The sequence below is a fragment of the Colletotrichum costaricense genome (assembly GCF_030867565.1).
Source record: "Colletotrichum costaricense strain IMI 309622 chromosome Unknown Scaffold_16.1, whole genome shotgun sequence".
Lineage (NCBI taxonomy): Eukaryota > Fungi > Ascomycota > Sordariomycetes > Glomerellales > Glomerellaceae > Colletotrichum > Colletotrichum costaricense.
Genome location: NW_026848245.1, coordinates 542,664 through 570,386, shown reverse-complemented (window position 1 = coordinate 570,386; position 27,723 = coordinate 542,664). Strand labels below are relative to the sequence as shown.

The window sequence follows — 27,723 nt, the reverse complement described above, 5'->3', positions numbered from 1 at the left end:
GAAGCAACGACCTCAGATGTCCAAAATCGAACACCCTGGTGTGGACGTACGCTAGTTTCCAGGACTGGTACCACGCACGGGAGGTCTCTAGGGCTCGATGTCAACTACCTATTACTCCTCCGCTTTAGCTCCCACGTCAGGATGCTTTCAATCACTGCGCATGGCTTGGCCTACCCGTATCCTGTGCTGGACCTCTTGCTAGGAAGTCTTTGCTCAAGAGTGCCATTGAAAGCAAACATGCCATATCTGCATTTGAGGTGTACGGCTTGATAAGGATGGATGCCGATGACCTATGGCATAGCAGCCCATTTATCAATATGCACCCCGCAATCCACAAAGCTTGCAGCAACTCCATCATGGTGGGGCGAGCCGACGAGAACTGCAGCGCCGTGCAAGCAGCCTCTAGCCCTCACGACGAAGGCCGGTGATGAGCGGTCCGTGGGGGTACAACTCCTATTCAACACCTTTCAAGGCGCGAACATCTCGTAATAGGAACTGAATGGAGTAATGGCCGTATTAGAAACAAACCCGAGATTTAGGGACAGAAATCCGATTCCGAAGCGACCCACAAGTGAATGCTTAGAGAAGATAAGGGTGAGCTATCCGGGGTGTTGAAACGTTGCAATCCCGCTCACCTCAGGATTGCGGGGTTGATAGGACGATCCCTCGCAACTCTCCGCGGGCATTTCAAGCTCATCCGAGAACGGAGACTTCGACGGGTACTCCTATCGCAGAGAAGATGACGCTCACGATGAGTGCGATGGATTATCGATGGGGTTTGTGAATGACTAGTAGCTTTCATGATGGTATCTCAATTGCGTGTTGGTCGACGGAGAGGCAGTGAGATCAACTTTTGTGCTCATGTAAAAACACACCATTTAGAACCGAACTCAACCCATTCCAGCACGAAATACGCGCTTACCGATCATCATGTCCTCCCCAAAGACCCCCGTTCTCACCGATAAGGCCCCCAAGCCCCTGCCCGGCATCTACAGCCAAGCCATCATTGCCAATGGCATGGTCTTCTGCTCCGGCGCCGTTCCCATGGACCCGGTGACAATGAAAATCATCGACGGTGACGTTCAGGCACACACGGTATGTGCATGCAGCACTCCCTAATCTGCAACCCAATTCTGCCATCTCGATTGGACACCGATGTTGCTCATCGCTGACTGGAAACTTCAGCACCAATGCATCAAGAACCTGACCGCGGTACTGGAAGGCGCCGGTACCACGATTGATAAGGTGGTCAAGGTGAACGTCTTCCTCTCGGACATGGATGACTATGCTGCGATGAATGAAGTTTATTGCACTTATTGGGGTGACATCAAGCCGTCTAGAACGTGAGTGTGGCGCCTCCGTTGATCCCATCGAAAATGCTGACTGACATGGCAAAGTTGCGTGGCGGTCAAGACTCTTCCACTAAATGTCGATGTGGAGATTGAGTGCATAGCTGTCCTGTAAAAAGAAATAAGAAATACTTTGGATGTAAAATCCTTCGAAAATTTCAAAAGTATGATAAGAAACATGGTGCAATGAAACGTCTATAGCCTTTGAGACCGTGGTTAAGCATCCTTTCCATGTCGGCATTAACCGTGAGGGGGATCTATCACGATGAATCCATCACCTCAACAACAAGCATGCCTTCCGTGAAGTTTGACTGGTCTCATTCAGATCAGGAATGAGGTTGACGTTGTTTTGTTGAATCTCATTTAATCTGAGTGATATCTTCAGAGCCTTCCCTCACAACATCTCTATAAGCTTGTCGCAAAAGTACGTGATGGCCCTCCTACCATCTTCCAAAGCCTCATCCATAGCAATGAACGGATGCGGCTGCCCCTTCATGATATGCACATCCGTCTCAACGCCCGCATCCTGAAGCTTCTTCCCAATAGCCTCACCCTCACTTCGTAAAACATCAAGCTCACCAACAACCACAACAGCAGGAGGCAACTTGGACCACTCGCCTTCCCACAGAAGCGGGCTTGCCTCGGGGTGCGCCCAAGTTTCCTTGTCGGGGAGGTAATGGTAACGATACCACATCATCTTCTCCGCTGGCAGGGCGGGGGTGAACTCGTTCTCCTTCCACGATGCGTGCTCTGGTTTCGTCGAGTCCACTGTGGCGGTGTTGTCTGCGACGGGCACAGAGAGCAGCTGTGTTGCCACGGTCGGGAAGTCTGGGCGCTTAGTTGCGCGCTGGCAGATGATTGCCGTGAGGTTTGCGCCTGCTGATGAGCCTCCGATTGCGATGCGCGAGATGTCAAGGTTGAGCTTCTCGGTGCCATTTGTGGAGATGGCCCAGAGGACCGACTCCCAGCAGTCGTCGACGGCTGCAGGGAAGGGATTCTCTGGCGCGAGTCTGTCAAGGTTAGTGTGTCCTCTTGCAACTCGGATCTCAGGCTGCAGTGCCGTCTTGTGCCACGGGACTCTACTTACCTATAGTCTACGCAGATAACGACGCATTTCGCCCGGTTGCAGAGGTGCGTGGCGATGACATTCTCCGTGTCAATGTTGCCCAAGACCCAACCGCCGCCGTGGAACCAAAAGCATAGTGGCCATCCCTTGGCCGGCCTCTCTCCCAAGGGCGTGAAAGCTCGCAGGAGGATGTCAGGCCCGCGCGTTTCTTTTCTCGGAATGGTGAAATCCTCTGAGCTGGCGACCTCGAGCTTAGGGCCGGCGCCCGGGATCAGAGTGCCGCTTGCACGAGACGCGGAGATGGGCTGGTGGTGAACAACTTGCTTATCGAAGACAAACTTGTTGTAAAAGTCCTTGTACTCGGGGTTGATGCGGTCGACGACCGAGGGATGCAGGGGGTAGGGTGGCTCGGGCATGATGGCGATGTTTTCGCAAAGGGTGATGATAGTTGGTCAACGGGTTATTGGAGACACGGGGATTGCTGTGATGCTTCACTTCTTAGCTGTGCGAAAGCAGATGGCTCAAGCTCTCGGCAACATGCCGTCTTTAGCCGGCAAACTCCTCCGAGCTCCGGTCACCGGCCGGACGCCCTGCTCAGCCAACGTTGCCTGTGCCACCCCGCCCGAGGGTCCGTCGCTGGATGATCAGTCTGTCATCAACGGCAAGATTATGCTGGGAGCTTTATCGGTGAGTGGAGCAGTCGGGAAGCTTAACTCCTGGCCCGACGTTGCTCTCAGGGGTCAATTTGCGTCATGCTACCCCTCCGCACCCCGCAGGGATCAGAGCATTTGACAACAATTGACGAAGATGAACTTGTTAGCGCATGGAAATAGGCTAGAAAGCGAGTTCGAGCAGACGAATGGTTTGAATATGCTTCAGGCTCATCTCTAAATCAGGCCATTTGGACGACTGGAGCGCCTATTGGGGTCCAGGAATAAGATGTAGACCCTGAGCTCTAGCGCTTGCTCTTAACCAGAGCAAGCTCACCAAGTCAGCAGTCAGCGCTCGTCGGTACACCGAAACGAAGCTTAAGTGAGCTTACATTCGAAGTGGTATCCCGTTGTCCGTGTATGGTCAGGATGACAGTGCACAGTTCCGGACTGGAAGGAAGTTGTCCAGCTTGCCGAGTTCTAGTCCATATTCAATCAGCTGGCGGGCATCACGACACGTCCCAGAGACAAGCAATTTTTCATCCAGCTTATCATTTGATTCAATAAGGTGCCTCGTGTATAGCTGATAGATGTCGGCTATTAAAGACGGAGCAAAGACAAACATAGCAGGCCTGCTAGCCCAGAGAGATACCGCCGTTAGGTAGCAGGTGTTCATGGGCACTTCTTGCACTGGCGGACAGGCACTTTGGCGAGATCAACGGCGAGGAAGGCGGTCATGTCTAACAAACTCTTTTCAATCGCACCAAGAAAAATATGCTGCAATGGTCACAGGCTCCTCGATCTGTTCGCGTAAATGAGCGATTCTACTCCCACTTGGGTCTAGAGCGCCACCGGAAACAATGGTCGTGGTCGTGAGGCTCATCATAATGACTGACTTGTTGCAATAACGGTCGTGTCGCGGCGTTGCTGTGTTCATTGAATCGAAAGTCTAGGTCTAACATCGAGTTATCCTGAGCAACTTGAAAGCCGATAGATAGGTCACGGGAATCCGATAATCAAGCGTCCACCAGGCACTGATAGCTGCTACTTGTGCCAGTATACAGTCATGAAAACTTGACATTAACACGAGTGTAGAGACACACCATTTTCATTGAGAATCTCGAGCTACATCCCCCAGATATCCTACAATGTCACCTGGTCGGCTTTCACATCGAGTCGTTGGTCTCTTGAAATTTCGTCCATTCCCTTAGTCCACATCGACACCAAGCTTCCGCAGGTCGACGACGGCCTCCTCAATCTCGGCCATGAGTTCCTTGTGCGCCTCGGGCACATCGTTGAAAGTCATGACATTGTATCCGAGCTTGGCGAGGAGGTAGGAGCCGAAGGAGATCAGGGCCCAGAAGGGCAGCTGTGTGCACGGAGTACAGGTTAGCAAGGTTGGGTCGGGTCGCAGGGGTTGCTTCGAGATTGCGATCGCGGTTACGTACAACGGGGACAACATCGTTCTGAATCTTGGCGGGAATCGGGATGAGCTGGAGGAAGAGAGCGAGGTAGAGCTACAACAGAAGAATGACGGTTAGCAGACGCTTCATAGAGGTGGGATGGCTCTGGACACAAGGGAGGGAGGGGTCGTACCGAGCTCACGAGGAGCGCAAGAGAGATGGTCTGCTGAGCGCGGGTCATGTTTGCGGATGGTATAGGAAGCTCGATATGATTGATGGTGCGAGATTTGATTCGCGGCTGTTGTCTTTGAGCAGAAGCAATCGTGGCTGAAAGGAGTGACTGGAAAGCTGGCGAAGAGATGACGATCCTCGTGCCCTTGGAAGCACTGACAAGTGGAAAAGGAGTCGCGAAGCTGTCCTGAAATCTTGGTGGAGCTCTGAATGACTAAGCGCAGCTGGGGCCCTGTCACCCTGTGGGAGGCAGTACGTATCCCTGCATTAGCGCACTTTACGCGATTGATCCACCCGCGACGGTGGCAGGCGCGACCTCTTCGGATCCTTCCCTTCACTCATTGCTGAGCGTTCCATGAAAATGACAACTCCCATGAATGATTAATGCCTTTCACATGATCTTGTGGAATATATTTGAGAAAGATTACTCTCTATCAAAGTAAGTCTCTAGCAAGAGTCTTTTCGGGACACGTCAAGAAACCTAGCCCACTCAAGTATGAGCACCTATGTGAACGAGGGTACCTATCATGGAAACAGGTCTTACCATGAGGCTTTCCCATGATTCAGGCCCCAATCATAGCCTACTGAAAACAAACTCCGTTTCCTATCAAGTCAGCTCATTCGTTTCGAGTAAAGTAGTTCAGTCGTGATACTTCGAACAAAATGTGCTTCGTAAGACTCAAACTGAGGTAAACTCATATTTGCCGCGTTGCCATAGGATAACATGCTCAGGAATCGAAGACTCGCACCAATCGCATCACAAGCCACCTGCTGGATCAGCGTCGGGACGGGCTTGTTATAAGACTTGGGGACGACGATGATGAGGGGAATTGGCCAGTGCAGGAACACGCAACCTCCGTAACTCTATTACACGCTTCTATGGAACAAACTTTTGGGGTCCAATCTACAATGAACTGGAAGAAGACTCGCTGACATGTTCACCCGGTCGCCCGAAGATGGCGGGGATGAAGTGCGTGGCAGACCGCTTGATCATTACGACTGAGGGGTTCTTGAGGTCAAAAGCTTTATAGGCAATATTGCCGCGCTCGGGGAGTATGGTCGTGTCCTTCACGTCATTTTCTGTCAGCACCTATATGCAGTTGACTTCAGGATGTATACCCTAGGCTTTCTTAGTCGCGTATCTGCGCTCTTGGGGACGGCATTTGGCGATTTTGACCTCACAACATCAGACAGTACTTACACGATCGACACCAACGGTGGACTAGTATTCGAGGTTAACCGGTATGGGAGATGAGAAATCAGCCACCCTTCGCTTGGAAGAGTTCAGGGAAGCTGACGGGAATTCTAAGCACAAATGGCGACATTACCAGTCTGCTCTACGACGGTGTTCAGTTTCAAGGCACAGGCAAGATGTCACAGATCAACTCCGGTCTAGGAACCTCAACGGTCACAGCCGACACATTGAACGGTCACGTCAAGATCACCGTCAAAGCCAGCTCACAACCCTTGACACATTATTATGTAGCAAAGCCAGGCGACCCAACCATCTACATGGCGACTCATATCACAGGTGAGATTGCTCCTGATTAGTTGCGATGGCTTGCCCGGCTCAAGCGCAAACAGGTACCGACCGGAGTGCATGGCGACGTTGCCGATCTCGATGGATGCGTAGAATTTGAAGGCAAGGATACGTTCAAGTATCTAGATGACACCACAAGATGCAAGATGTACACATCTGACCGTTTCATTGATGACCAGGTTCACGGCATGAAAGGCGATGTAAGCCATGAAGAGAACAGTCACCAGCTAACTGAAGCTAACGATTGTAGAACGTCGGGGTGTGGATGATCATGCCTGGCAATGCCTACAAGCACTCTGCTGGCGGCCCTTTAATGAAAGACATCAATTCGCAAAGCACCGACGATCAAGAGCTCTACCGGTATATGAACAGCGGCCATGTGAGGACCGAGCCTTGGCGATTCGGGCTTCTTTGGCCTCGCGCGCCTCACGCAATGCGCTTTACGTAAGTGTTCTCCGCCTCCTCAACCTGTCCTAGGATCATATTGACAAGTCACGCAGAAGCAGCACTCGGCCGCCGTCAGCGGACGTTGACATGAGCTTCTTCGACTCGTTGAACATAGATGGCTACGTCCCTGATAATGGGCGTGGAAGTGTCTCAGGCACGGCAACAGGAATGAAAGGCAGTGCCGAAGCTGTGGTACACTGGTTCAACCAGGACGCGCAGTACTGGACAAAGGCCTCCAGGGGAAAGTTTACCTCTCCACTGATGAAGCCCGGGACATATACGACGAGGCTATACCGGAACAAGTTTCCTGTCGCCAATACCAGTGTGACGATCACGGCGGGCGGAAAAGCCACACAGGATATCGAGGCAACCGATTCCGAGCCGTCAGTCATTTGGCGTATCGGCGAGTTTGATGGGCAACCCTCTGAGTTGAAGAATGGCGACAAAATTCAAAGGCTGCACCCCTCGGATTCTCGCATGGCAAGTTGGGGAGGCGAGTTCACTGTCGGCTCATCCCAAACCAAAGACTTCCCCATGGCCTTGTTCTCCAAGATCGGAGGTAATGCCACCGTCAACTTCGACCTGGCCCCCGACCAACTGGGTGGGGTCGTTCTGCGCATCGGAACGACGCTTTCGTTGAAAGGCGGCAGGCCTAGTGTCAAGATTAACGAGTGGGAAGAAGCGGATCCAGGGGCCCCGATAAGTTATCATCATCAAGGCAATCCCGTACGGATGCCATTTGGGCATGCTCATATTCTAACACAACTCTCAGACACTCATCGACTCTCGCGGCATAACCGGTGGTGCCTATCGCGGGTTCGGCGACGTGTATAGTTGGGAAGTACCTGCGAGTGAGCTCAAGACGGGACAGAACACACTTGTGATTGGGGTGATTGGGAAAGGAGATGCTGATTTTCTGAGCGCCAACTACATCATCGATGCTGTTGAGTTGCAGGGTAAAGGAGGGCCCAAGAACGACACCTCGTCATATACTTCTAGATACCAGCGGCGTTTCCAATAATACAAATGAAAATGAGTGGCTACATCTTGTCAATTGGCTTTATACTTCTCACTTCCAGAGCGTTCATCTAATAAAGCATGCTTTCCGTCAAAGCGGTCGCTCACAGCTCCCATTATCTGTAGTTAGAGCAAGTTCAGAGCCACATCTTCGCTATTCTCAGACTGCTCCGGCCTGATCAGATCTCTGAAGTGGATGCAAGAGAAAAGGAAGGGAAGAATTGAGATCGCTAAAGACATTAGCAAAAACAAACATCGCTCGACTCCAACCTTAAAGTAAAGACTACTTAGTCCTAATTACAAGCACCATGCGTCAAAAAATATACCGAGCTCTTAGAAGCTTCCATGCAATCGTAAACAGCAAAGTAATAAATCTACAATTTCCGAAACCGAGAATCGAACTCGGGGCTATGCCTAACCTCTCAAAGAGATGAGAGGGCATCATGTTGGCCACTACACCATATCGGATATGATGATGGAGTCGTGGTCCACCAGTAGCCATCATAGACTCCACACTTTGCACGGAGATATTCCCACAATTTCATCTTCGTAACTTGGCCGGCGTCACATACTCAAAGAGGGGCTAACCTGTACTACATTTTACTGTTCTCTGCGGTTGACTTGGGTCTATGATGGTCAACAAGGTGTTATGTCTCCTCGTCTTGGCACAACATTAGCTACAAGGTATTTTGCTTACTTGATGTACGGAAAGTCCAAGACTCAAAATTTGCATCTCAATATCCACGAAAGATCATGAGTCAGCTGCCAATGTCGAACTGCCAATGGACCTCGTTGTCGTATTCTTTTGTTCTGATGGTTGTTCAAGGGAAGCCTCGTCGAGTTCCCATTCCCACACCTCTACACCTCCCCCAGGAGCCCTGACGGCAATTCTGTACTTTCCTTCGAACTGACTGACGGTGGCTTGCCGTCCCAAATTGGTAGGAACCTTGAGGTACTTGCGGCCGAATAAACCATACCACACTTCCTTCGCTACCTCCAGTTCTTTCTTGTGTGGGAATGGATTATGATATCTCCGTCTGCTTCCCGTGACGAAGTTGAAAAAGTCAATGCCTTCTCCATGTGTCATCAACGCACCACGATCAAAAAACGCCGTGGGCCAGAAGCCTTTTGGTTTTCCTTGCTCATGTTCTTGCTTCACGTAACCTCCATATTGAGAGTGAGTGACCCTGTCTTTCTCGATGTCCCAAGCAATGACCATGACAGACCCATTGGGCACATCTGGGATCCAGAATAAGACACGATGTCCGTCGTCCGGTTGCCGAATAAGGATGAGGCCGATCGCCAAGTTGTCGCACTTGTCTTCTTGTCCAAGTCGAAGGATCGAGTTCTTGGCCTTGACTGAGCCCGTCAATGTCTCCAAGCAGATTGCGTTGCCGTCTTTCAGCAGCGCGACGGCGACGTTACCCCATATTCCAATCCGGCTAATTTCTGCTTGCCCAGGAATCTCGGCCAGCTTTTCGTGCTTCCATCTCGGCTTTTCTGACTTCCATATAGAGTGTTTGTCATGCCAGAACACGACAAGTCTTTTCCCGTCAAGATGTACTGGGTGGAGTGTGATAAAGTCCTGGTAAGTCTGGTATACGTCAAGGACTCGCTTGCCCTTTTTCCAATCCCAAAGAGAGGCGCCTATTTTATACTGATGCAGTATGATGTATTCTGAATCGTGACCACAGATGGATGCTGTTTTGATTTTGTAAATATCCCATGAATGGGACTTTTTGGTGTCCAGAGTGCCCAACTGCTTTCCGGTCTGTATATCCCATATGACTACGTTGGAAACTCCATCTACACCGATGAGATGACTCCCCTTCGATCTGATGTAGTGTATGCCGTTGTTGTACGTGAGTTGGTGTACCTTGGTAACCTTCATCGGCCTGATGTCTCCGATGGTATCGTTGCTGATGACGATTCCACTGCCTGCTAATTCGGTCTCCGGAAGCAGCATTCGGTCATGAGCGTTTGGCGGCAAATCCTGTAGCAAATCGCCACAAACGCTTTCAGCGTGGGATGTGAGGGATTCCAGCCAGAGGTCAATGGTATCGCTGTTGGCGACTTTGATCTGTCGATTGGCGCCCACAGCTTTGCGAATCCTTGCTATTTGTAGAGTGACATCGGAGACTTGTCGCAAGAGATTCGTTGTGTCTTCCTTGATCAGACCTGCATCGTTGCGAATGACGACGGTATCATCCTTGATCGCTTTGGAAGATACACTGCGAATGATTAACACCAACCTCGATAACAACATGAAAGCTGCGGTAATACTGCTTACAGGTTCGCTAACTCGAGAGCCAAGTTCAACGAGCCTTTGTGCGTCTCGAGCATCGTTTTCAGCTGATTGACAGTCTCCTTGCCTCCCATCGCCCACCGCGCTGGCCCAGTTCGGCCATCGTGATTCTCGAGCTCCCCCGCGATCTCCGTTGTCACACCCAAACAGTTCCCGACAAGGGCCAATACGTGTTTTTCGAAGGCAGCAGGCAAGGAGGCCTTGGTGGCGGTATCGTCGATGAGAAGCTCGAGCACGATGCGCAGATCGGACAGTTCTCTGCTGACAGCGGCGAGATCTTCGCGCGCATCGCGACACGTTCGAACAAAATTCGTCACAGCCTGTGTCGTCTTCCCAATTGCGCCAATCAATGTGATACAAGCAGTTGTGATTGAAAGTGGATCGGCCATTGCTCTTGAATCTGAAGATGAGAAGACAGAGAGTGTTCGCGAAACATCTTGTGATATGAAGGACTGACAGCGTCTCCATAACATATCACGTAGGTGTGCCTCACGCTGTGCCTCGCCAGTACTATTTGCTCAGCCACAATTCCTGGCATACATCTGTAGGCGAACGATAACGTGTCAAATTGTAGAAAGTCGTGCTGACATGCAGGTTGAGGCAGCGCTAAGACGGGTGACAGGCGGCCTCTGTCTGCAGGCAACAACTAGCGAGACCCCAAACAGTCCAAAACCATGTCCAATGAATGCACACCTAAACAGCGATGCGAGTCTCAACGTCAGATGTCGTCATTAGACAGCCTGGATAATAGCAGGCAACGTTGTTCCCCAAGCAGAGGACTTCAGTGTTACAGCATAGCAGGTGAGTTATATCGGTGCGGATTCTCTTTGATAGATTCCACTCAGTCTCAATAAAATGGACCGTAAAACACGACTTCGTTTGTGGCCGACAAAAGGATGAGCAGCAAGCGAACGAGTATTGCCGAACCATTACAACTCCGAAGACTCACTAAACACAGTATTTTAGTTCGTGACGACTTGTCAAAGTTAAGAATAACTCTGAGACAAAAGCAATCCGACTGCGCCATCTCGGACTCAGACATGTCAAGCAAGGCCATATCAAGTCGCACGGTGAGTGAGCACTTGTTTTTTCCCTCCATAGGTCAAGAACAAAAGTAACTGCCGTCAACAGTCTGAGATCAGCAAAAGCTTTGGACACTGTGGGAATTGAACCCACGACCTTTCACAAGCAAGCGCAATTATTCACGTCCTCAGGAGGAGAGAAATGAGATGCGAAGCGAAAATCATACCCCTAGACCAAGCGCCCTATGACTGGTGACTGGTGAGCCTGCAGCATCCACTAAGATCCGCAAACAGATCTGACTGGGTCCTCACAGAGTCGCAAAGTCTACCCAGCTAGTTAAGTACTCATGGAATCCACGGTCAGCTCTCAGGGCTACTGGCGAGCCACAAAGCACATGGACATGTTGCAATTCCTCGAAATTGGTGTGATGATTGGGAGCGAAATCATGGAAGGCGACTGGAGGAACATGAGCCTGCGCCCAGTTGGGTTGGGGAGTGGATCTTAATCCAGATGGGACTCGTGCATATCACCGGAGACAACGATTGCGGCATATTCAGTCGTATTATTCCCGGGAGATGAGAAGATCTTCGGCCAAATCTGGAAAGCGCCAATGTCAAATTGCGATCAAGTGATCGGCATTCCAGAGCACGGAAACTGAGACATACTCATCTAGGTAGCCCGAAAGGCCGCCGAGGGTTTCCAGCCGGCTTGGGCCTGAAGCTTCCGGTTGCCGGTATCTGACTAATTTCGCGGTATAAGAACAGTGGAACAAGACCCGTAGCAGTGAGTAAAGGGTTGTCAGATCTTCTCAATTGCTGTTCGTAGAAATTAGCGGTTTTGCGATTTGACGCGGCCTATGTTGCGCAAGACCTTGAGACTGGGTGGTCGAGGGTTCAGACCTTGTTTCTTGTTTGATTGTAACCTTTGGTAACAGTATGGTTTGTCAATGTAGCCACTGGGCAGTCGTAAAGACGAACTTTATACCTCAATCGAATTCGTCACTAGCATATGCATGTAGTACTGACAAAAGCCATGTGTTCTTATTGATGCCTTCGCCCAATATCTTGATCCAGGTCGCCACGTGGTGGTCTAAACAGGTTTGGGGGCCATTCAAGTTTCCACCATGGAATGCAAAACACCACCAATCCAACTGTTATGATATTGCCTGAGGTCCAAATAACAGCACGCATTCCACAACCTCCGCCTCGAGGTCGTATGCAACAAAAGCAGCTGATTCCTGACTTTTCGTTAGTTTGCTAATCTTTGACAGTCTGCATTCACACACACAAATACTTTAGCACAGCTTCCTTCGACAATAATTATCGAGCTATCGCCAAACCACAGCATCATGTCATACCGAGGCCCGGCGAAGAATCCGCTGATAGTGTTATCAGACGGAGTATGGACTGGTCGAGAAGCCAACTCAGAGTCCAACGTACAACGGCTGGCAAATTTGGTGTGGGGAGACTCTGGGCTGCCTGAAGACGATGACTTCGCACACCTCCACCCTACAGGAAAGGCCCATTATGTCAACAGCGTGCCCGTAGGTAGCACGTTCATGGAGTAGAAGACCCTTTCTTGACGATCTTCTTGAAGAGAATATGGCTAACCGAGGCCTTCAAGCCATGTAATTCACGGTCTCAACGTCCAAGACATCGAGCAGCAATGCATAGATACCTACGAGTACCTAGTTCACGGCTACACCCCACAAGAAACCGAAATATGGATGTTTGGTGTTTCGAAAGGAGCCTTTATCGTCCGCTCCGTTGCGGGCATGATCAATAATTGCGGGATAGCGAAGCCAGTATACGGTCTGAACGGGGATGTTGATGTTGACAAGACACACCAACTCTGCCAGGAGGTCTATCGCATCTACCGATGTTCGTCAGAAGCCAACACGCCAAAGTCAGAGCAATCGCGGATCTTTAGAAGGAAGCACAGCTGGGCGTTGATCGGAGATGGAGACGTCGTCGAATCGCCGATTCGATTCATGGGGCTTTTCGACTCGGTCGGGGAACGCGGCATCCCAGAGTTCGCGGGCGCGGTCGGCGTTGACTGGCCCAAGTTGCATGACCACCACGTATCAAGCGTCGTCTCCGAAGTCTACCACGCCGTCTCGCTACACGACCGCCTGTACGCTTACCAGCCGTGTCTGATTTCCCGCGACACAGAGTATGGACCGTCGTACGGCATCACGGAGCGTTGGTTCCCAGGCACTCACTACGATATCTGTCGACAAAGTTTCAAGATTGTGAGGGGCGTGCTGCCGCAGCGACTCGAGAGTCTTCTGCCGGCGTGGGCTTGGTCTAGCAAGGCGATCAAACCGAACGAGGTCTTGAGCGATCTTGTCTTCAAGTGGATGCTGGAGTGCATCGACGCACATGACCCCTCGGGACTTGTGATACCGAAGAACACGCTCTACCATGAGCTAGATGGGCTTAAACACAGTATTTTGGAAGGGAAAAATACTGGCGATGGCGATGTCTACGACCACATCCTTCAATTTGCCCCGTTCGGACGGTACTTTGACCTGGTGTTGTCCACGGCCTTCGGAAAGTGGCAAGATAACCAGCTTTATAAGATGCTCTTCGCCTGCAGGCCTCGTCTAGTTCCCGAGTTCAACGCGTCAGTGTACAATTACAGAGGTCCCGATCCTAACTTGGATGGGAGAATCATACAGAAGCTCGCCAATCTCCCATCAAGTTCAACGGCACCCGAGAAGCGACCTGAAACGCGATACCCATCGACATCATACGATGGATGGCTCTTGAGGCGATAGCCCTGATCGAAACTTGGTGCATTGTGTATATTGCTGGAACTCAGGCACAATCTGTGGAGGTTTAGCTCATGGAGATAAGTGCACTACGGGTGTAATGTGGATCCCATGCTTGCATGGGCTGACAAACAACTTTGCACATATTCTCTGTGATTGTGTACTAATACCTAATTACGACTATGAGTTATCTCGTCTCAAATGAAAATCTTTCTTGTCGCTGGTCTTATGAATTAGAAAATCTAAACTTTAAGGAAAATGGTCGTTAAATCGTTATCAAGACTCGAGGAGGCGTATTTGACCCCCCTTCCGCGTCCATGGGTGGAACAAGCTCTTGGTCCACTCCCACGTACGGATGGCCATGCTCATCGTGCCGAACAAGAAAAAGGGTATCAAGGTATTGGCGATCATGTATAGCATACCGCCAGACCGCTTGACGATGTCGTAAAGCTCGCCACGAATGATGCGCAGCGACTCCTCCTCGTTCTTCCAGGGCCCCACAAGGCGGAACTTTGCATTGAAGTTGCTACCCATAGCCCAAGTGTACAAGGCCTTGAAACCCTTGGAGTAGACATAGCTGAATCGTGGTGCTGAGCCCATGTCGAGGGCTAGCTGGTATACGTAGCTCTCGTGGTCGACGCCGCGCTTTTCGGCCCACGGGTCTCTGCCACATCGAGGGTGGAGCTTCCAGTCGATATCGTAGCCGGGTAGGGCGTTCGGATCCAAAGTGAGTCCTTTCGACGGTGTTGTTAGGCCAGGGACGTTAGGGTACTTGGATCTGAGTAGTTGAAGAATCCAGTATTGGGTCTGCATCTCGGCGAGGGTGGGAATTGCACCTGGGAAGCTATGTTAGAAGCAACATTCGTAGGGAACATCTGTGGTTGAAGGCCTTACCCAAATTCGGCCGCACGAAGCCAATAAACCCTACTGATACATCGCTGCTGTGGTAGATGGCTCGTACATCGGCTGTGTCGGGTGTGCCATAGCTCTTATCGAGGAAAGGGAAGCGGCGGGTGTAGCCAGTTGCAAATAGAATAACATCAGGCTTCACCACCATCTGCTTTATCTTCTCCGACTCTGGTCTACCGGTGTCGCGGAAGTGCAACACACCATCGTCGTCAACATACTCGGGCCAAGGCGCAACGTCAATGTATCGACCCTTGGTGTCGACGTCAAGCTCTTTGATGTAGAAGAAGAATCGGCGTATCCGCTCCATGGCCGAAAGAGGCGGCCGCCAAGGCGCTGATAGGTATGGCACAGCACGGGTGGATTTGGCCGGGAAGACTGCGATCTTTGGTTAGCCGGTTCCTGGATATGTTGGTGCGGATGACTGCATACAGTGATCGATGTGCATCCTCTCACGACGCATGCCGCCGACATGTTGGTCCCAGCCCTCAAGCGTCCCACCAATTAGCGAGAATGTAACGTCGATCTGTTGGTTGTAAAAATCCCAAAGCAGTTGGCTCGACTGCAATTTCTGGGGAACATATGCAGTGTCGAAGAGACTAGCGATGGAACAGTCAACGGGTTTATCGTTTACTTTGTTATTCCTGCCCCAGAACCCGAACATGATTGGTGTCGGTGCAGTCTACGACAAGTCAATATCAACCTACACAATATATCTTCAAAGCATCTAGGCTTACCTTGGGCGCAACGACGAATCCATCTCGGTGGCACATCACGACATGTTGAACGGTTTCTGTCGTCGCCGCGAGTTGACCGAGGTCTTGACCAGTCTCTCCCGTGCCGACGATGACGACGGTGGGTTTATCGCTCTTGACATCTCGTAGTTGATCTCGGCTCTTGAATTGCGATGAGTGGAGGACCTTGGGGACCTTCTCCAGCCCCGGAATGTCAGGAATACGGGGTTCGAGGTTGAGTCCGGAGCAGACGGCAACGGCATCACAGTCGTAGTCGAAGGTTGTGCCATCTTTGCGGGTGACGGTGACGATATGCCCTCCGCCATCTCCTCTTTCAGTGCGAGTGACCTTAGACGAGCATTCGATGTGAGGTCGAAGCTCGAACCGATCACAGTATTCGTTTAGGTACTGTACATAGACAGCCGGGGTGACATAATCAGCGGCATCTCGGGGCAGGCGGTGATCGGAGAAGGCGGTCAGGTATTTAGACGAGACGAGCTATGGCCATGCTGTCAGCCTCAACAAACCTTTCTCTCTGTCCGATGGGAATGCATGGTTTGAGGAATAGACAGTGGGTTGAGTTCAGTAGTGGCAAACTTACTTCAGCGTCCTCGTACACTCGATACTTGAACGTGCCTCCGATATCATCCTCGGCCTCAAAGACCCGGATCTGGATAGGTTCAATCGCGAAGAACAAGTGTGCCCATTTCAGATATCTCGCCGTCGCCAGACCCGCGGGTCCGGCACCGATGACAGCGACTTTGAGAGGCATATTCGGTTAGCGTGCGTGGCCGTGAACTTTCAACGTGCCCTATCTGCAGGGTCCTCCGATGTCGTGAAACATGAAGGGACGTCTTTCAAGAAGGGGGCACCACCCTCCACCGCCACGAGAGAATAGCAGAAAGCGAGAAGGTAAGGGCACGAGGGATAGCGGGAAATTTGGTGAGGGAGTGGGAGAAAAGTCCGCTCATGAGACGATGTGGGAAAACGGTCGGGTCTTATGGCTTACCTCACACCTTGGACTAGCATCGTCCGCACAGACAACGCGGTACACCTTAGTCTAGGGACGACGGCGAATCTCGGTGGGTGGAAGGGGAACCGAAGGGGAGGGAGGTGTGGTAGCGAAGATGGAACGGTCAAATTCTGGTTTGGGTCGGCCCAGTCCAGTCTCGTCTGGTCTGGTCTTACTTTGCCTTCCCGAGTCTCTCGTTTTCCCGACAGCCCGTCAGGAGTACTGGCAATAGAGAGAGAGAACCCCTACACCAAGGCCAGGAATAGGAAGAGGAAAAGGACCGGACCTAACACCGAGCTAATGGTTCGGGTTCCATACGTGCGTATGGGCGAACCAGTCCGTCGGAGGGATCCTCTCGACCCTCCCATGCTAGTGAACCCAATTGTGAGGTTCGGTCGTGGTGGATAGACCTTGCCAAGGGTGCAGTAGCGCCACTTAGTCCCATGCGACAACGAGGTCTTTCCTTGTTCTCGTCATCAGACCTCGAGACCTAAGCGGGGTAGGCAATATCTCCAGCGGGGCGGTCCCCGCGAGAGGGATCGGCTCTTGAGTGGTGTGTGGTTTTTGGATTCCATTGTCTTAGATTGGCCGAGGATGTCGTCTTTCCTCTCTTCGGGAATGTGATATGTGGGAACCTCTCATATCATTTTGGAGCCCCTCAACCCTCTGGGTCCGGTACTTGAGAATTGGGACGTGTGGAGTTACCAGTGTTTATGGAAACTCACTGGGATTCGCGTCAAGGTATCTTCTGCTAAGACTCGCAATCGACAAGATGACTTGTCCCATCCGGCCAACTTTGCGAATCAGTGACCACTCGGTCTGGGCCCGGCGTTCATTTTGGCTCAAGTCTCAGGGGCACAAAGACAGCCGCCATGCAGCGCCGCGGCGTAGCCCCAAATGCTGCAAGACAAAGCGTAACGGCGCCCCCGGTGGTTCCGGCGATTTCGTCCGGGCTAGTCTCGCGTGAGTCTGGCGCCTGTCTGGGTGCGCCTGGCATCCTCTGGCCCAAGCTGCGTTGCCACACCCGCGTCGCCGACTCGAAACTCAATCTGCTGTCATGTCTGTCATTTTGGATTACGGTGTGTGATGAGTGAGCCGTTTTACGTGCGTACTTTTGGTTGTGATGATAACTGGCTCATCGGCTAATGTCTGTCACATTTCTGCAAGCATATCAACTTCCATGACGGCGTCACATCGCCAACTCTCCACGTCGAAAAGTCAAACCGTTCTGACCGCCACTTCGATTCCGAAACTTGATCCTGTCAATCGGACCCGGACGACTGGGTCATTAAACATCCTCCTCGGTCAGGGAGACCTCCACCTGTCCTCAAACTTCATTGGTCTCGGCGCCGTAGCATGAGTCTCTTCCCGCCCCTTTCGTCACCTTATGGCCGAACCACCATGATGTCCTCATGCTGCATTCGTCTGCTGTTACATAGCCGTTATCCACAGCTTCAAGAAGTTTCGCTGGATTCTCCTCCACCGCTGGTTTAGCGCTCCCCTTTTCGTCGCCAATGATTCTTCTACGATCACCATGATCCTTGCCTGGGAGCATATGCGGCACATCCGCAATTCCCGTCCTGCTTGCGGATAGTCCCGCGCGTCCCCAAGATGGGGCTGCCAGTTGACTGCACTGCGTTTTACTGACAAGTCTTGACCAGTGAGACAGAAGCCAAGATGTTAGGATCCAGTTTGCGGAAGTCGTTTGCCAGGATCCATGGCATGCTCCGGTCTTACACGTATTTGTACATAGATAGTAGCGAGGCACTAGGCGTCGACATCCACCTGCCAGCGACTCGCGTTGATTACGGCACTGGGAAGACAACCCCTGTTGATAACCAAAGATACGACATTCTACGACTCATTGATTGCGTAGATCTCAACGGCACGTTGAGCACAGCGAAGCCGCGAGCTATGCGACAGAATTTCGCAAGAGTTTCCAATCTCATTGTTGAAGACTAAGCGCAATCTGACAAGTCTAGTACCCTCAATGACCAGCGTTGGATTTCTGTTCTCGTCCAGCTCTAGGCTTCACCAACTTGAAGTCGCGAAACTCAACAAACTTTGAATCACCTTGACCCTTGAGCATGTATTAGGCCTTGAAATGGAGAAATACTATTGTAGCTAGGGTGCAAGCTCGGCAACCGTCGGAACTCCATCGCTTTGCGCGCGCGAAGGCCCCATTGGTCTCATTCGAACCCGGCCGCCCCCCTTTGCCCTCTCACCCACTACTTTTCTCAGGTTGTCCAATGCTAATTCATCTTTCCGTCTCGTCTCCTTCGGGAGTTCTTCCATAACTAAAGGCTCATCACTGCTCGCCGGTATGAAGAACCAAGGACGAGCAACCCAGTTGGGCATCCCGCTCGGTTTCGGTGAATAGTTGACGTAAAACGGCAATGTCAACTCCATGATTCCAACCTCTTTGCGGAACGCGACATCATCGAACATGGCATGGATATCCGTGTTCATGATGCTGATCTTGCTCCAAGGAGCGACAGCAGCCTCGGTGATTTTATCGACCGTTACATGAGTTGCCAGATTGATTCCGGACCAAGACGCAAGAGAGGCCGTCGTGCCCATCTTGAATCTCTTCAGTGCCGTCATGTTGCTGCTCCAGTGGTCGAGCAGCTCGTGCCAGGACAAGCTGGAGTGGTAAAACTCGGTCCAAGTGTCGTCGACAAGATCAATGTCCCACGTGGCTGGCAAGTACCCACGATTCGAGACTTCAACGTCGTTGCCGTCGGCGTCTTGGACAGTAACTATGGTGTAGTTGCGGTCTCGGTCCAGATCCCAAATCTCCCATTGAGGGATTGTACAGTATGCTTTCGATACCACCACGCATTCATCGAGGTATAGCTCCTCTATCCCGCCAGCTAAGCTCTGACTTCCGAGAGAAGCAAACCAGTCTAGCTGCCACTCATGACTGAAGCAGTATCTTCCAAGACCTAGGACCTTCAAGTGCGGAAATCCAGAGCCTGGTCCGCTGCCGGGATTGATGAGGCGGAAGTCAAACTTGGGTTGGTAGCCCCAGATATCGTCGTAGTAAAGAGACAAGGTTGTCAGGTTACAGGCGAGCTGTGGTTTGAACCACGATGTGAGTTCGCGAAGATAGAGATCTTGCCACTGGTAATTGTACTCAGTCGGCTCATCCTCCAAGTTGTCCCACAACGAGTTGTCCGGGTCATCGGGTGCTACCATCAACTTTACACTTTTGAGCGTTGGAAGGGCCATTACTTGCTGGAAGATGGGCCAATCCGCGAGGTGCTTCCGATGCAATGGGTCTTCCGTACCATGATCTTGGCCCTCGTTGATATCCTCAGCTAGATTGAAAATGGCCAATTCCTCTAGCTGGATTTTGGGAAATCCGCCATCAATCAGCCTGTCCTCTACGCTCCAAAACATGTCCGGGGTTTTCAAGTCTCCCATCCAGGCAAAGTCTTCCGACGTCCCCAGGCTCTGCGACAATTGAACCAGATCCTGATCATCTTTACTACCGCCGTGTATGCAGTAAAAGGCAACAAGAACGACAAAGCGCCGAAAGCTGTAGATATCATAGAAACGATAACTCGTGGAGTTATTCGGTTCAGCGTTCTCGTCGCCGTCATCTGCATAGTCGGTAAACTTCAAGTTCAGAACTTTAAGCCCGGAGAAGTATCTGAGGTAGGGTAAAGCCTCAAGGAAGTCCATAGGGAAAGGGCAGTAATCCAGAACCGCGCGAGCATCACATGTGACCTCTCTCACATGTCGCCGAAGGTTTGCATCTCTGGCAATGTGCGTGAACCGGTCGCAGAAGGGTGGCTTGAGTGAGATATGCTGGAATGATCTGGGAGTTGCTGCGGCGGACAGAATCTTGCTCCCCAGCCGAGCGGCGTGAGCCGTCGACTTTGAAGTGTGCGCAAAGATAAGTCCCAGAACCTCTTGGGGTAAATACGATACTCGGGATGGATTCTCGGCCATTCTTTAATGCCACACAGTCGGCGAGAGGAGGCTTCGCGATGAGCAGGCCGCGGTCGCGTCGTAGTCGTGTTCGGATTGAGGGGGAAACTAAAATCCAGATGGCGAGCTAGGTACGGATACTGTAGCCTGCAAACAACTACAGCCCCACATTCTCAGTGCGCGGCAAATGATGTTGAAGCATCGCCTACATACCTTACTCACCTCAGTCGAAACTCTTTCAAACATTGCCTAGACACCTGTAAGAAGCCAAGTCTCTAAGTGTTTCTGCGATATTGACTTATGCGGCATGCGCAGTGTTCTCAATACCCTAGACTTGACCAGATGTGGATAGGCGAATTCAGAGATCAGCTCTTCCTACTTCGTACTTTACGTAAGTATCTTAACCCTCGTGTTAAACCGGGCTTACCCACTTGTGGGAGCCTTGCTATCCTCCAGGTAGTTCTGGTTCCTCCTTTGGGGAAACCTTTCGAGCTGAATGAGGTTTGGTTGGCTTTCACGGAAAGTTTCGTTGCTTGAACCTTTCTTTCTGTGCCCGTAATAAGGAAAAAAAGTGAAACCAACTTCTGCGCGTTTTCAGAATTATCGGCTTTGGTCATGTTTGCAGTAACCTTTCCCTCTGCTACTTCACTTCGGTTGCTTAACTAGTTGCAGACAACCAACCCAACGAACTCTGATGGTGCTTTTATTCACTGAACAGTTCAAGAGCCTAGGTTGAGTTGATTTTGATTGAGTGTATTACTGATGATATGTGTATATCGCCGACCATTGATGCGATTTTGTCGAACATTGTCGACGCCGGAGAGGCAGCTCTTACCTAGCATCGCCTCCTGTCATTGTACAGTATTCTAATGCTTAAGTCGATCGTGCTACTTTTGACAGGGCCGAGACTACCCACATCAATTAAAACCTCATGTCTTCTGTATTCTCATTATTCTGGCGTGCATCCAATGAAGGATCGAACGCCATCGACGCGTCATGTTAGTTTCTTCGTGAATTCTACCCTGCAGCATGGCGACTCAAAGTGCGTGGTTTCATGGCAGTTGACTGAAATTTAGAAGCCAGAATATTCAGCGATAGAAGGTCATTTTCGCAGTGATCAAGGATGCATTGTTTCCGATTGAGAATCGTCAAGTCCAGCGGTTAGCTGACAGCCAAGGCCACGAAGTCCCAAAGTGATCTCCGCTTGGTTGGTTTACTCTACACAAAGTCAGGAAATCCACAGGTAGTCTGGTCGGGCCAATTGTGTTAACGCGCTTCATGCAAGTTATGGCTTGGGGTTTGGGTAAGAGCAGACATTGGTCAGGATCCTTGCCATCTTCAAGCCATTAGGAATAAAAACCGGGCCACCTCTGTTGGAACGCGGTCGTTCTTTGTTGGTTCAGACCGTTCCTCCCGTCAATCCCCTCAGCTTCATTTTTCCGACTTTCTCGACTTCCCGGATCGAGAGAAGAACGCACCCCATCGCCCGTATCACTCACTCGCCTTCTTCTGTATCACTTTTACATGCAATACAAAGATGCCTGCCGACCCCAACCAATCAGGGCCTTGCGATGAGGCTGATGGAGACCTGAAGCATGTACCGTTTGGCGACAGCAGTGGCTCGTTCTCCTCCTCATTTTCGTCTGCTGATAAGCTTGATGGAACCGAATCTCTGATTTCCAATCTTCGACTCTTTAGTTTTGAAAACAAACGACGCTATCACAAGTATGAAGAGGGCCGCTACATGTTACCAAACGATGATATTGAACAAGACCGAGAGGATATGAAACACTCCATGATAGTACACGTCTGCAATGGGGCTTTACACAATGCCCCTTTGCGCAACCCACAAAGAGTTCTCGATATAGGAACCGGCACTGGTATTTGGGCCATGGAAAGTGAGTTTTATTTCATGACCGACTAGGGTTATGCTGCCAGAGACGCTAATAAGGCTGCTCGAAGTGGGTGACGACTACCCAGAGGCCGAGATTATCGGCCTAGATTTAAGTCCCATCCAGCCTGAATATGTACCTCCAAACGTACATTTTACAGTCGATGATGTTGAAGCAGACTGGCTGCATGCACCCAACTCAGTTGACTATGTTCACGTGAGGAACATGGCGCCAGCCCTCAAAGATTGGCCAAGGCTTTTGTCACAAGCCTACAGGTAAGTGAGCATCTATCCTCCTCAACTACCAGCTAGTGGTGAAACGTTCAGTTGACATTAGATAGGGCTCTCAAACCTGGGGGTTGGTTTGAGATGCAAGATCTAGTTTTCGACTTTCTCTGTGACGATGGTACAGTCACGGAGACATACAAGCCACGAGAGGCAATGCGCTACTTGACAGAGGCTTTGGCCACTTTCGACGTGGATGTCAACATCGCCAGAAACTTTGCAGGTTGCTTGGAATCAGCAGGCTTTACGAATCAAATCCATGACATGAGAAAGGTACCCGTGGGAACATGGCCGAAAGATCCGGACTTGAGTGCCATTGGAGACTACTGCCGCGCGGTTAACTACGATTCGCTTGGAGCAATCACAAACTTACCTTTCACGAGGGGCTTAGGCTGGTCTAGGCTACGAGTAGAAGTGTTTTTGATTGAAGTGCGCAAAGACTTGCTCAATAACTCATTCCATCCATATCACTACTATCACTCTTACTCTGGTCAAAAGCCTCTGCAGCAAAATGAATGACGGCATGAGCGAAGACATATGCTTCTTGCAAAGGCGGAGTCTTGGTCAAGGCTGAGGGGACTCAACTCACTATATCACACCAAGGATTACGACAAGGGCCACACCGCAACGTCACGAGGAAACCTGTCGACTAAGATAGATAATCAGATACCCGGCCTAGAGCAACCTGAAACCAGTTTGCTTTTCCCCTCAGATATTATTTCGAATTACAGCATGACTAGTTTATCTCCACATCCAGCTTGGGCTTATAGTTGATGACACAAAGCCAGAAATCTAGGTTTTCATATATGGAGTCATGGGCAGCCCGGCTCCGGTCACTCATGTGCTCTCTGCAGAATAATGTATTAGCTCGTTAAATGTTGAACCCATATAAAATAAAACAAGTGTCGGTATGTCACCACCACTCTATGATATGTGTGTGTAGCTGTGTGTACACCTAGTCAAACGCCATTCCTGGGAAGCTGAACTCTGATAGACTGGCCAAGCTGTCTTGATACGAGTCTCACCAATAGTTGCATCGTTTGACGTGGGGAGTTTGTGAATTCCAACATTATGGTTCTCGTTGTACTATAAATGAGTATTTCAATCGCATCGCTAAGGTCACGACAGCAGCACCGCAAACTACAGCTCAATAACGCTAGGTCGATCAATTAATCGTCGTTCTGCTCTGAATATCACCATTCATCGGACCCTATTTTCATTCTTCAATTTCTCAACTCCGGCGGAGATGAAAGGGGCTGTTTCATCAATGTAAAGTTTGGACTAGCTGCTGAAATTTCGTCGTGGGCAGTATTTCTCTTTGCCAAAACCGATCATGGCCACATCATTGTGGCCATCCTCACGATTGAATTTTTTGCTTCAGGGCATGCTTAATCCTTAGTCACCATCGCTTTCCGAACCTTATCATTAACAATCACCCTTCTTGATTTGAGTTGCTTGAAACTTCAACCCTGATAATGCTGGTCTGCCGAACGAAAATATTTAGGACTCGGTGTGTGTCTACTATTCCAGTATCAAATAGCAGAGGCAGATCGGCAGCTTTCGACGGGAAGCTGACTGCAGAGATTTGACACTTCGCTGAATTAGCCGCCCAAAGTTGAAATTACGTTTTCCCTCTGGTCGTGATAAGTGATACCAATCCGTGGACGTGCAGTGTGCATATGAGGAACGTGCTCCTCACGAACAGCCCCGCTGTTGGCCTCTACTCCCAGCAAATGGAGAGAAGGGCGCTTCTCACTGCTCATGCCACGACTCGTGAGCAAGTAGCCCCAACTTCGGAAGTTCGGATTGAGATGACAACACGGAACTTGACCATGACGGTCAGCTCGGCCGTTGGCCTCTGCTGCCCATCCTCCCCATCATGAAAGGGGTTAGTTGGGGCACACGTCACGATGCAACCCAGCAGCCTTAAGATGGCAGGACGGATCTCATCCGACTGTGAACAAGGGCTAATGACAACACTAAACAACGCGCAGGGCCAGCATCTATCGGGAAGCTGGTTGACATAATAGTTGTGTCCACTTACCCGCTGCCCCCAATAACTTGGCAATTCTATCAGGCATAGTTCGTAAACAACCACCCAATCGTGGTCGTTGCCTAACGATCCGGACCCTCAACTCTATAGTGGTTCCTGCATGAGCCTCACTTTGGAAAGAAACATCTGAAGTATAAGAAACAGAGACAAAGTAACTGCCCTCCCTCCTTTCTTGTTTCTCTCCTCTCTCCAAGTCGTTCTTTCTGTACATTCTACATTATCAACTTCAACTACAACTCAGCTTCACGCTGGCGTGATTTGGTCACTCTTTCAAATCGATTTCACGCGTCCATTCTTTTATCAAACATTACATTCTTTTTCTGGTATTACACAATATGCGTTTCTCAGCAACCGCCATTTTGGCTACCGCAGCCGCAACTTCGGCATCTGCCCAGTCTGTCATTGGCACGGCTTACGGCTTTGCTAAGGGTGTCACTGGTGGTGGTAGCGCCGCCGCTGCCATCCCCTCTTCCGTCGACGAACTCACTCAATGGCTTGCCGACGATACCCCCCGTACCATCATTATCGACAAGGAGTACGACTTCACAGGCACCTCTGCCAAGGGTAAGGGCTGCAGCCGGAAGAGCTGCACAGTTGCCAACGGCGGCCAGCTCTTCCTTGGAGACCTCTCCTGCGGCACCAGCGACAATGTTGCCACCACTGTCAGCTACGACCTCGCTGCTACCGAACCCCTCATCGTCGGCAGCAACAAGAGCATTCTCGGCTCCAAGGGCAAGGGAATACTCAACGGCAAGGGCCTTCGTGTCAAGACCAACGCCAAGAACGTTATCATTCAAGGCATCGAGATTACCAACCTGAACCCCACTGTTGTCTGGGGAGGTGATGCCATCGACTTGCAGGGCGGCAACGATGGTGTTTGGATTGACCACAACAGAATTTCCAAGATTGGTCGCCAGTTCATCGTCACTCATTTCGCCGGGTCTCGCGTCACCATTTCCAACAACTACTTCGACGGAGCCACCCCGGCTTCAACCACCTGCAACGGCAACCACTACTGGACTGAGATGCATCTTGGTGATGGAGACCAGATCACCATCGACAGAAACTACTACGTCAACGTCTCTGGCCGTTCCCCCAAGCTCGGTCCCAAGGGTACCTTCCACGCTACCAATAACTTCTTCCAGAACGTCCAGGGCCACACTTTTGAGCTGTTCACTACCACCCTCGCTCTCATTGAGGGTAACGCGTTCGAGAACGTTAAGCAGCCTTACGTCGGCCAGGTCTTCTCCAACAGCTTCAACGCCCCCGATGCTAAGTCTGCTGCTGCCTGCTCCTCCAAGATTGGCCGTGCTTGCGTGATCAACAGTGTCGACTCCAAGAGTGGCCAGTTCAAGGCTTTGGCCCAGACAAACGTTCTGTCCACCTTCGCGAAGCTTAGCGGATACCTTGTCAAGCCCGTTGCTGCCGATACTGTCGCCAGCCTTGTCGTTGGCAACGCCGGTCCCGCTAAGCTTGGCGGCTCCGGCTCCGGTGCTACCCCTACCACTGTTGCCACTTCTACCCGCAAGGCTACCTCTGTCATTGCCGCGACTCAGAGCGCCAAGGTCACAGTTAAGGCCCCCTCGACTCACACCCCCAAGGTTACCCCTACTGCTGTCGCAACTCCCAGCTCTGGCGCCAACCACACTTCCAAGGCCCCTCCTTCCCACACCTCCAAGGCCGCCCATTCCTCCAAGGCAGCTCAGTCTTCCAAGACCAAGGCTGCTCACACTTCCAAGGCCAAGCCTACTCCTAGCACTCCCAGCACTCACACTTCCACCAAGAGAGCATCCTGCCAGCAGACTGCCGCTGGCAACTCCACTGAGTCGGCCATCGTTCAGATTTACCACCAGTGCGGTGGAAAGGGCTGGACTGGTGCCACCGTTTGCGTCGCTGGAACTTCCTGCGTTGTTCAGAACGAGTGGTACTCCCAGTGCGTGAGCTCCGCTACCAGACGCAGCGCCAAGGCACTCCGTCGTGTCTAAAGATCTAGACATTGTATACATTAAGACCTCGTAGTCTTTAAAGCTAAGGTGTGACTGGATAGCACCCAGTTTCTCTTCTTGAAGATAGTAGTTTATAGTTGGCCATCCGGCCTTGTATCGAAAGCCAGCCGATAACCGCGGTAGCACATAAGAAACATACGTTATGATCGAGAAGAATCCCTTATCATCTACGTGATTCGTCTGCCTTTCTGATTTAGTTATACAAGCACCCGTCATTTGAGTACCTTATGGTACCTTGGTCAATATCTCGGAAGGACCTGAATGGCAGGTGAAATTCCTTAGGCTCCAAACAAGTAAGCAGATGCCTCATTTTGTAATCCTTATCAGTAAGGTGCGTAATGTAGACGAGAAGCCTCCGCGAGACTCATGTTGTGAAGCAACCAAAAAGCATGCTTGAAGACACTATTATGAAGGTACATACACTTGTTCACCATAGTACTTTGACTTTGCTACTTCTTGAATGCCGAAGTGGTATTGACGTCAATACAACTAGCTAAGGTTTCGATAACAGACAGTGACATGAGTGTTCAGTTGATATAGCTGGCCCAATCTCGCTGCTTGCCGTAGAGTTGGAATTGTTTGTGGAGGTGGGATCCGTCTAGTTCATATTGTCCCTTTCTTGCTTCGTCCTAAGTCTAGAATTTTCTTTCGAGCGAGTGTATGGAAGATATCCATGTGTCTTTGAAGGCTCTCGCTACGAAACACATTATAGGGACTCGCGAATCTAGCATATCGACTGGTAGCTGGCAGTGTCGTGGAGATAGGGGCAAACAGGTGATTAAGAACCTCGGATCCCGAATATGGACGAACACCTGCGTCGGTGGCACAGCTTACTTTACTGTGTATGTTTGGTCTCCACAGTCTGCAAACTTCGTGCCAACCCGGTACCCCACTCTCCTCAAAGACCCAGCGAGGATCGGAGTACTCGGTCCTCTGGGCCGGATAGTGGCGGTCGTTGTGGGAAATGTGGGTGTTTGGCTGATGCCCGCCAGAACAGAATTTCGTGCCGAGCATGCGAGCAGCAGTCCATCCATTCGAGCCAGAGGGAACTTAGAAGTGGCGTAAGCATCTAGGCTAGAATCTCTACTGTCTCTAC

The 27,723-nt window shown here is 50.9% G+C and overlaps 13 protein-coding genes across 13 annotated transcripts; 7 read left to right on the top strand and 6 right to left on the bottom strand.

Annotated features, from left to right (window-relative positions):
• Positions 1–930: 930 nt before the first annotated feature.
• On the top strand, positions 931–1,464 carry CCOS01_12981 (endoribonuclease L-PSP; the record flags this gene model as incomplete). The annotated part of the gene is made up of 3 exons (XM_060461128.1): positions 931–1,095; positions 1,186–1,343; positions 1,398–1,464. The coding sequence occupies 3 exons, from the start codon at positions 931–933 to the stop codon at positions 1,462–1,464; spliced, it is 390 nt and encodes a 129-aa protein (XP_060308330.1).
• Positions 1,465–1,743: 279 nt separating this feature from the next.
• CCOS01_12980 (uncharacterized protein) lies at positions 1,744–2,831 on the bottom strand (the record flags this gene model as incomplete). The annotated part of the gene is made up of 2 exons (XM_060461127.1): positions 1,744–2,359; positions 2,437–2,831. 2 exons carry the CDS (start codon positions 2,829–2,831, stop codon positions 1,744–1,746), a joined length of 1,011 nt encoding a protein of 336 aa, XP_060308329.1.
• Positions 2,832–2,931: 100 nt separating this feature from the next.
• Positions 2,932–3,809, top strand: CCOS01_12979 (uncharacterized protein; the record flags this gene model as incomplete). The annotated part of the gene is made up of 3 exons (XM_060461126.1): positions 2,932–3,102; positions 3,392–3,447; positions 3,767–3,809. 3 exons carry the CDS (start codon positions 2,932–2,934, stop codon positions 3,807–3,809), a joined length of 270 nt encoding a protein of 89 aa, XP_060308328.1.
• A 463-nt stretch (positions 3,810–4,272) lies between these two features.
• On the bottom strand, positions 4,273–4,709 carry CCOS01_12978 (dolichol-phosphate mannosyltransferase subunit 3; the record flags this gene model as incomplete). The annotated part of the gene is made up of 3 exons (XM_060461125.1): positions 4,273–4,434; positions 4,514–4,582; positions 4,662–4,709. 3 exons carry the CDS (start codon positions 4,707–4,709, stop codon positions 4,273–4,275), a joined length of 279 nt encoding a protein of 92 aa, XP_060308327.1.
• A 1,101-nt stretch (positions 4,710–5,810) lies between these two features.
• Positions 5,811–7,707, top strand: CCOS01_12977 (rhamnogalacturonase B; the record flags this gene model as incomplete). Its single annotated transcript, XM_060461124.1, has 6 exons — positions 5,811–5,941; positions 6,010–6,230; positions 6,333–6,439; positions 6,490–6,683; positions 6,740–7,412; positions 7,459–7,707. 6 exons carry the CDS (start codon positions 5,811–5,813, stop codon positions 7,705–7,707), a joined length of 1,575 nt encoding a protein of 524 aa, XP_060308326.1.
• A 747-nt stretch (positions 7,708–8,454) lies between these two features.
• On the bottom strand, positions 8,455–10,397 carry CCOS01_12976 (uncharacterized protein; the record flags this gene model as incomplete). Its single annotated transcript, XM_060461123.1, has 2 exons — positions 8,455–9,934; positions 9,994–10,397. The coding sequence occupies 2 exons, from the start codon at positions 10,395–10,397 to the stop codon at positions 8,455–8,457; spliced, it is 1,884 nt and encodes a 627-aa protein (XP_060308325.1).
• Positions 10,398–12,379: 1,982 nt separating this feature from the next.
• CCOS01_12975 (uncharacterized protein) lies at positions 12,380–13,810 on the top strand (the record flags this gene model as incomplete). The annotated part of the gene is made up of 2 exons (XM_060461122.1): positions 12,380–12,594; positions 12,655–13,810. The coding sequence occupies 2 exons, from the start codon at positions 12,380–12,382 to the stop codon at positions 13,808–13,810; spliced, it is 1,371 nt and encodes a 456-aa protein (XP_060308324.1).
• A 270-nt stretch (positions 13,811–14,080) lies between these two features.
• CCOS01_12974 (dimethylaniline monooxygenase) lies at positions 14,081–16,216 on the bottom strand (the record flags this gene model as incomplete). The annotated part of the gene is made up of 5 exons (XM_060461121.1): positions 14,081–14,640; positions 14,699–15,088; positions 15,143–15,392; positions 15,448–15,942; positions 16,046–16,216. The coding sequence occupies 5 exons, from the start codon at positions 16,214–16,216 to the stop codon at positions 14,081–14,083; spliced, it is 1,866 nt and encodes a 621-aa protein (XP_060308323.1).
• Positions 16,217–17,328: 1,112 nt separating this feature from the next.
• On the top strand, positions 17,329–17,550 carry CCOS01_12973 (uncharacterized protein; the record flags this gene model as incomplete). The annotated part of the gene is made up of 1 exon (XM_060461120.1): positions 17,329–17,550. The coding sequence occupies one exon, from the start codon at positions 17,329–17,331 to the stop codon at positions 17,548–17,550; it is 222 nt and encodes a 73-aa protein (XP_060308322.1).
• Positions 17,551–17,783: 233 nt separating this feature from the next.
• CCOS01_12972 (uncharacterized protein) lies at positions 17,784–18,209 on the bottom strand (the record flags this gene model as incomplete). The annotated part of the gene is made up of 1 exon (XM_060461119.1): positions 17,784–18,209. A coding segment is annotated over one exon (426 nt), but the record flags the coding sequence as incomplete, so codon positions are not given.
• A 371-nt stretch (positions 18,210–18,580) lies between these two features.
• CCOS01_12971 (uncharacterized protein) lies at positions 18,581–20,413 on the bottom strand (the record flags this gene model as incomplete). The annotated part of the gene is made up of 1 exon (XM_060461118.1): positions 18,581–20,413. The coding sequence occupies one exon, from the start codon at positions 20,411–20,413 to the stop codon at positions 18,581–18,583; it is 1,833 nt and encodes a 610-aa protein (XP_060308320.1).
• A 1,516-nt stretch (positions 20,414–21,929) lies between these two features.
• Positions 21,930–23,087, top strand: CCOS01_12970 (TAM domain methyltransferase; the record flags this gene model as incomplete). Its single annotated transcript, XM_060461117.1, has 3 exons — positions 21,930–22,290; positions 22,355–22,559; positions 22,625–23,087. 3 exons carry the CDS (start codon positions 21,930–21,932, stop codon positions 23,085–23,087), a joined length of 1,029 nt encoding a protein of 342 aa, XP_060308319.1.
• A 1,869-nt stretch (positions 23,088–24,956) lies between these two features.
• CCOS01_12969 (pectin lyase) lies at positions 24,957–26,606 on the top strand (the record flags this gene model as incomplete). The annotated part of the gene is made up of 1 exon (XM_060461116.1): positions 24,957–26,606. The coding sequence occupies one exon, from the start codon at positions 24,957–24,959 to the stop codon at positions 26,604–26,606; it is 1,650 nt and encodes a 549-aa protein (XP_060308318.1).
• Between the last annotated feature and the right edge of the window lie 1,117 nt (positions 26,607–27,723).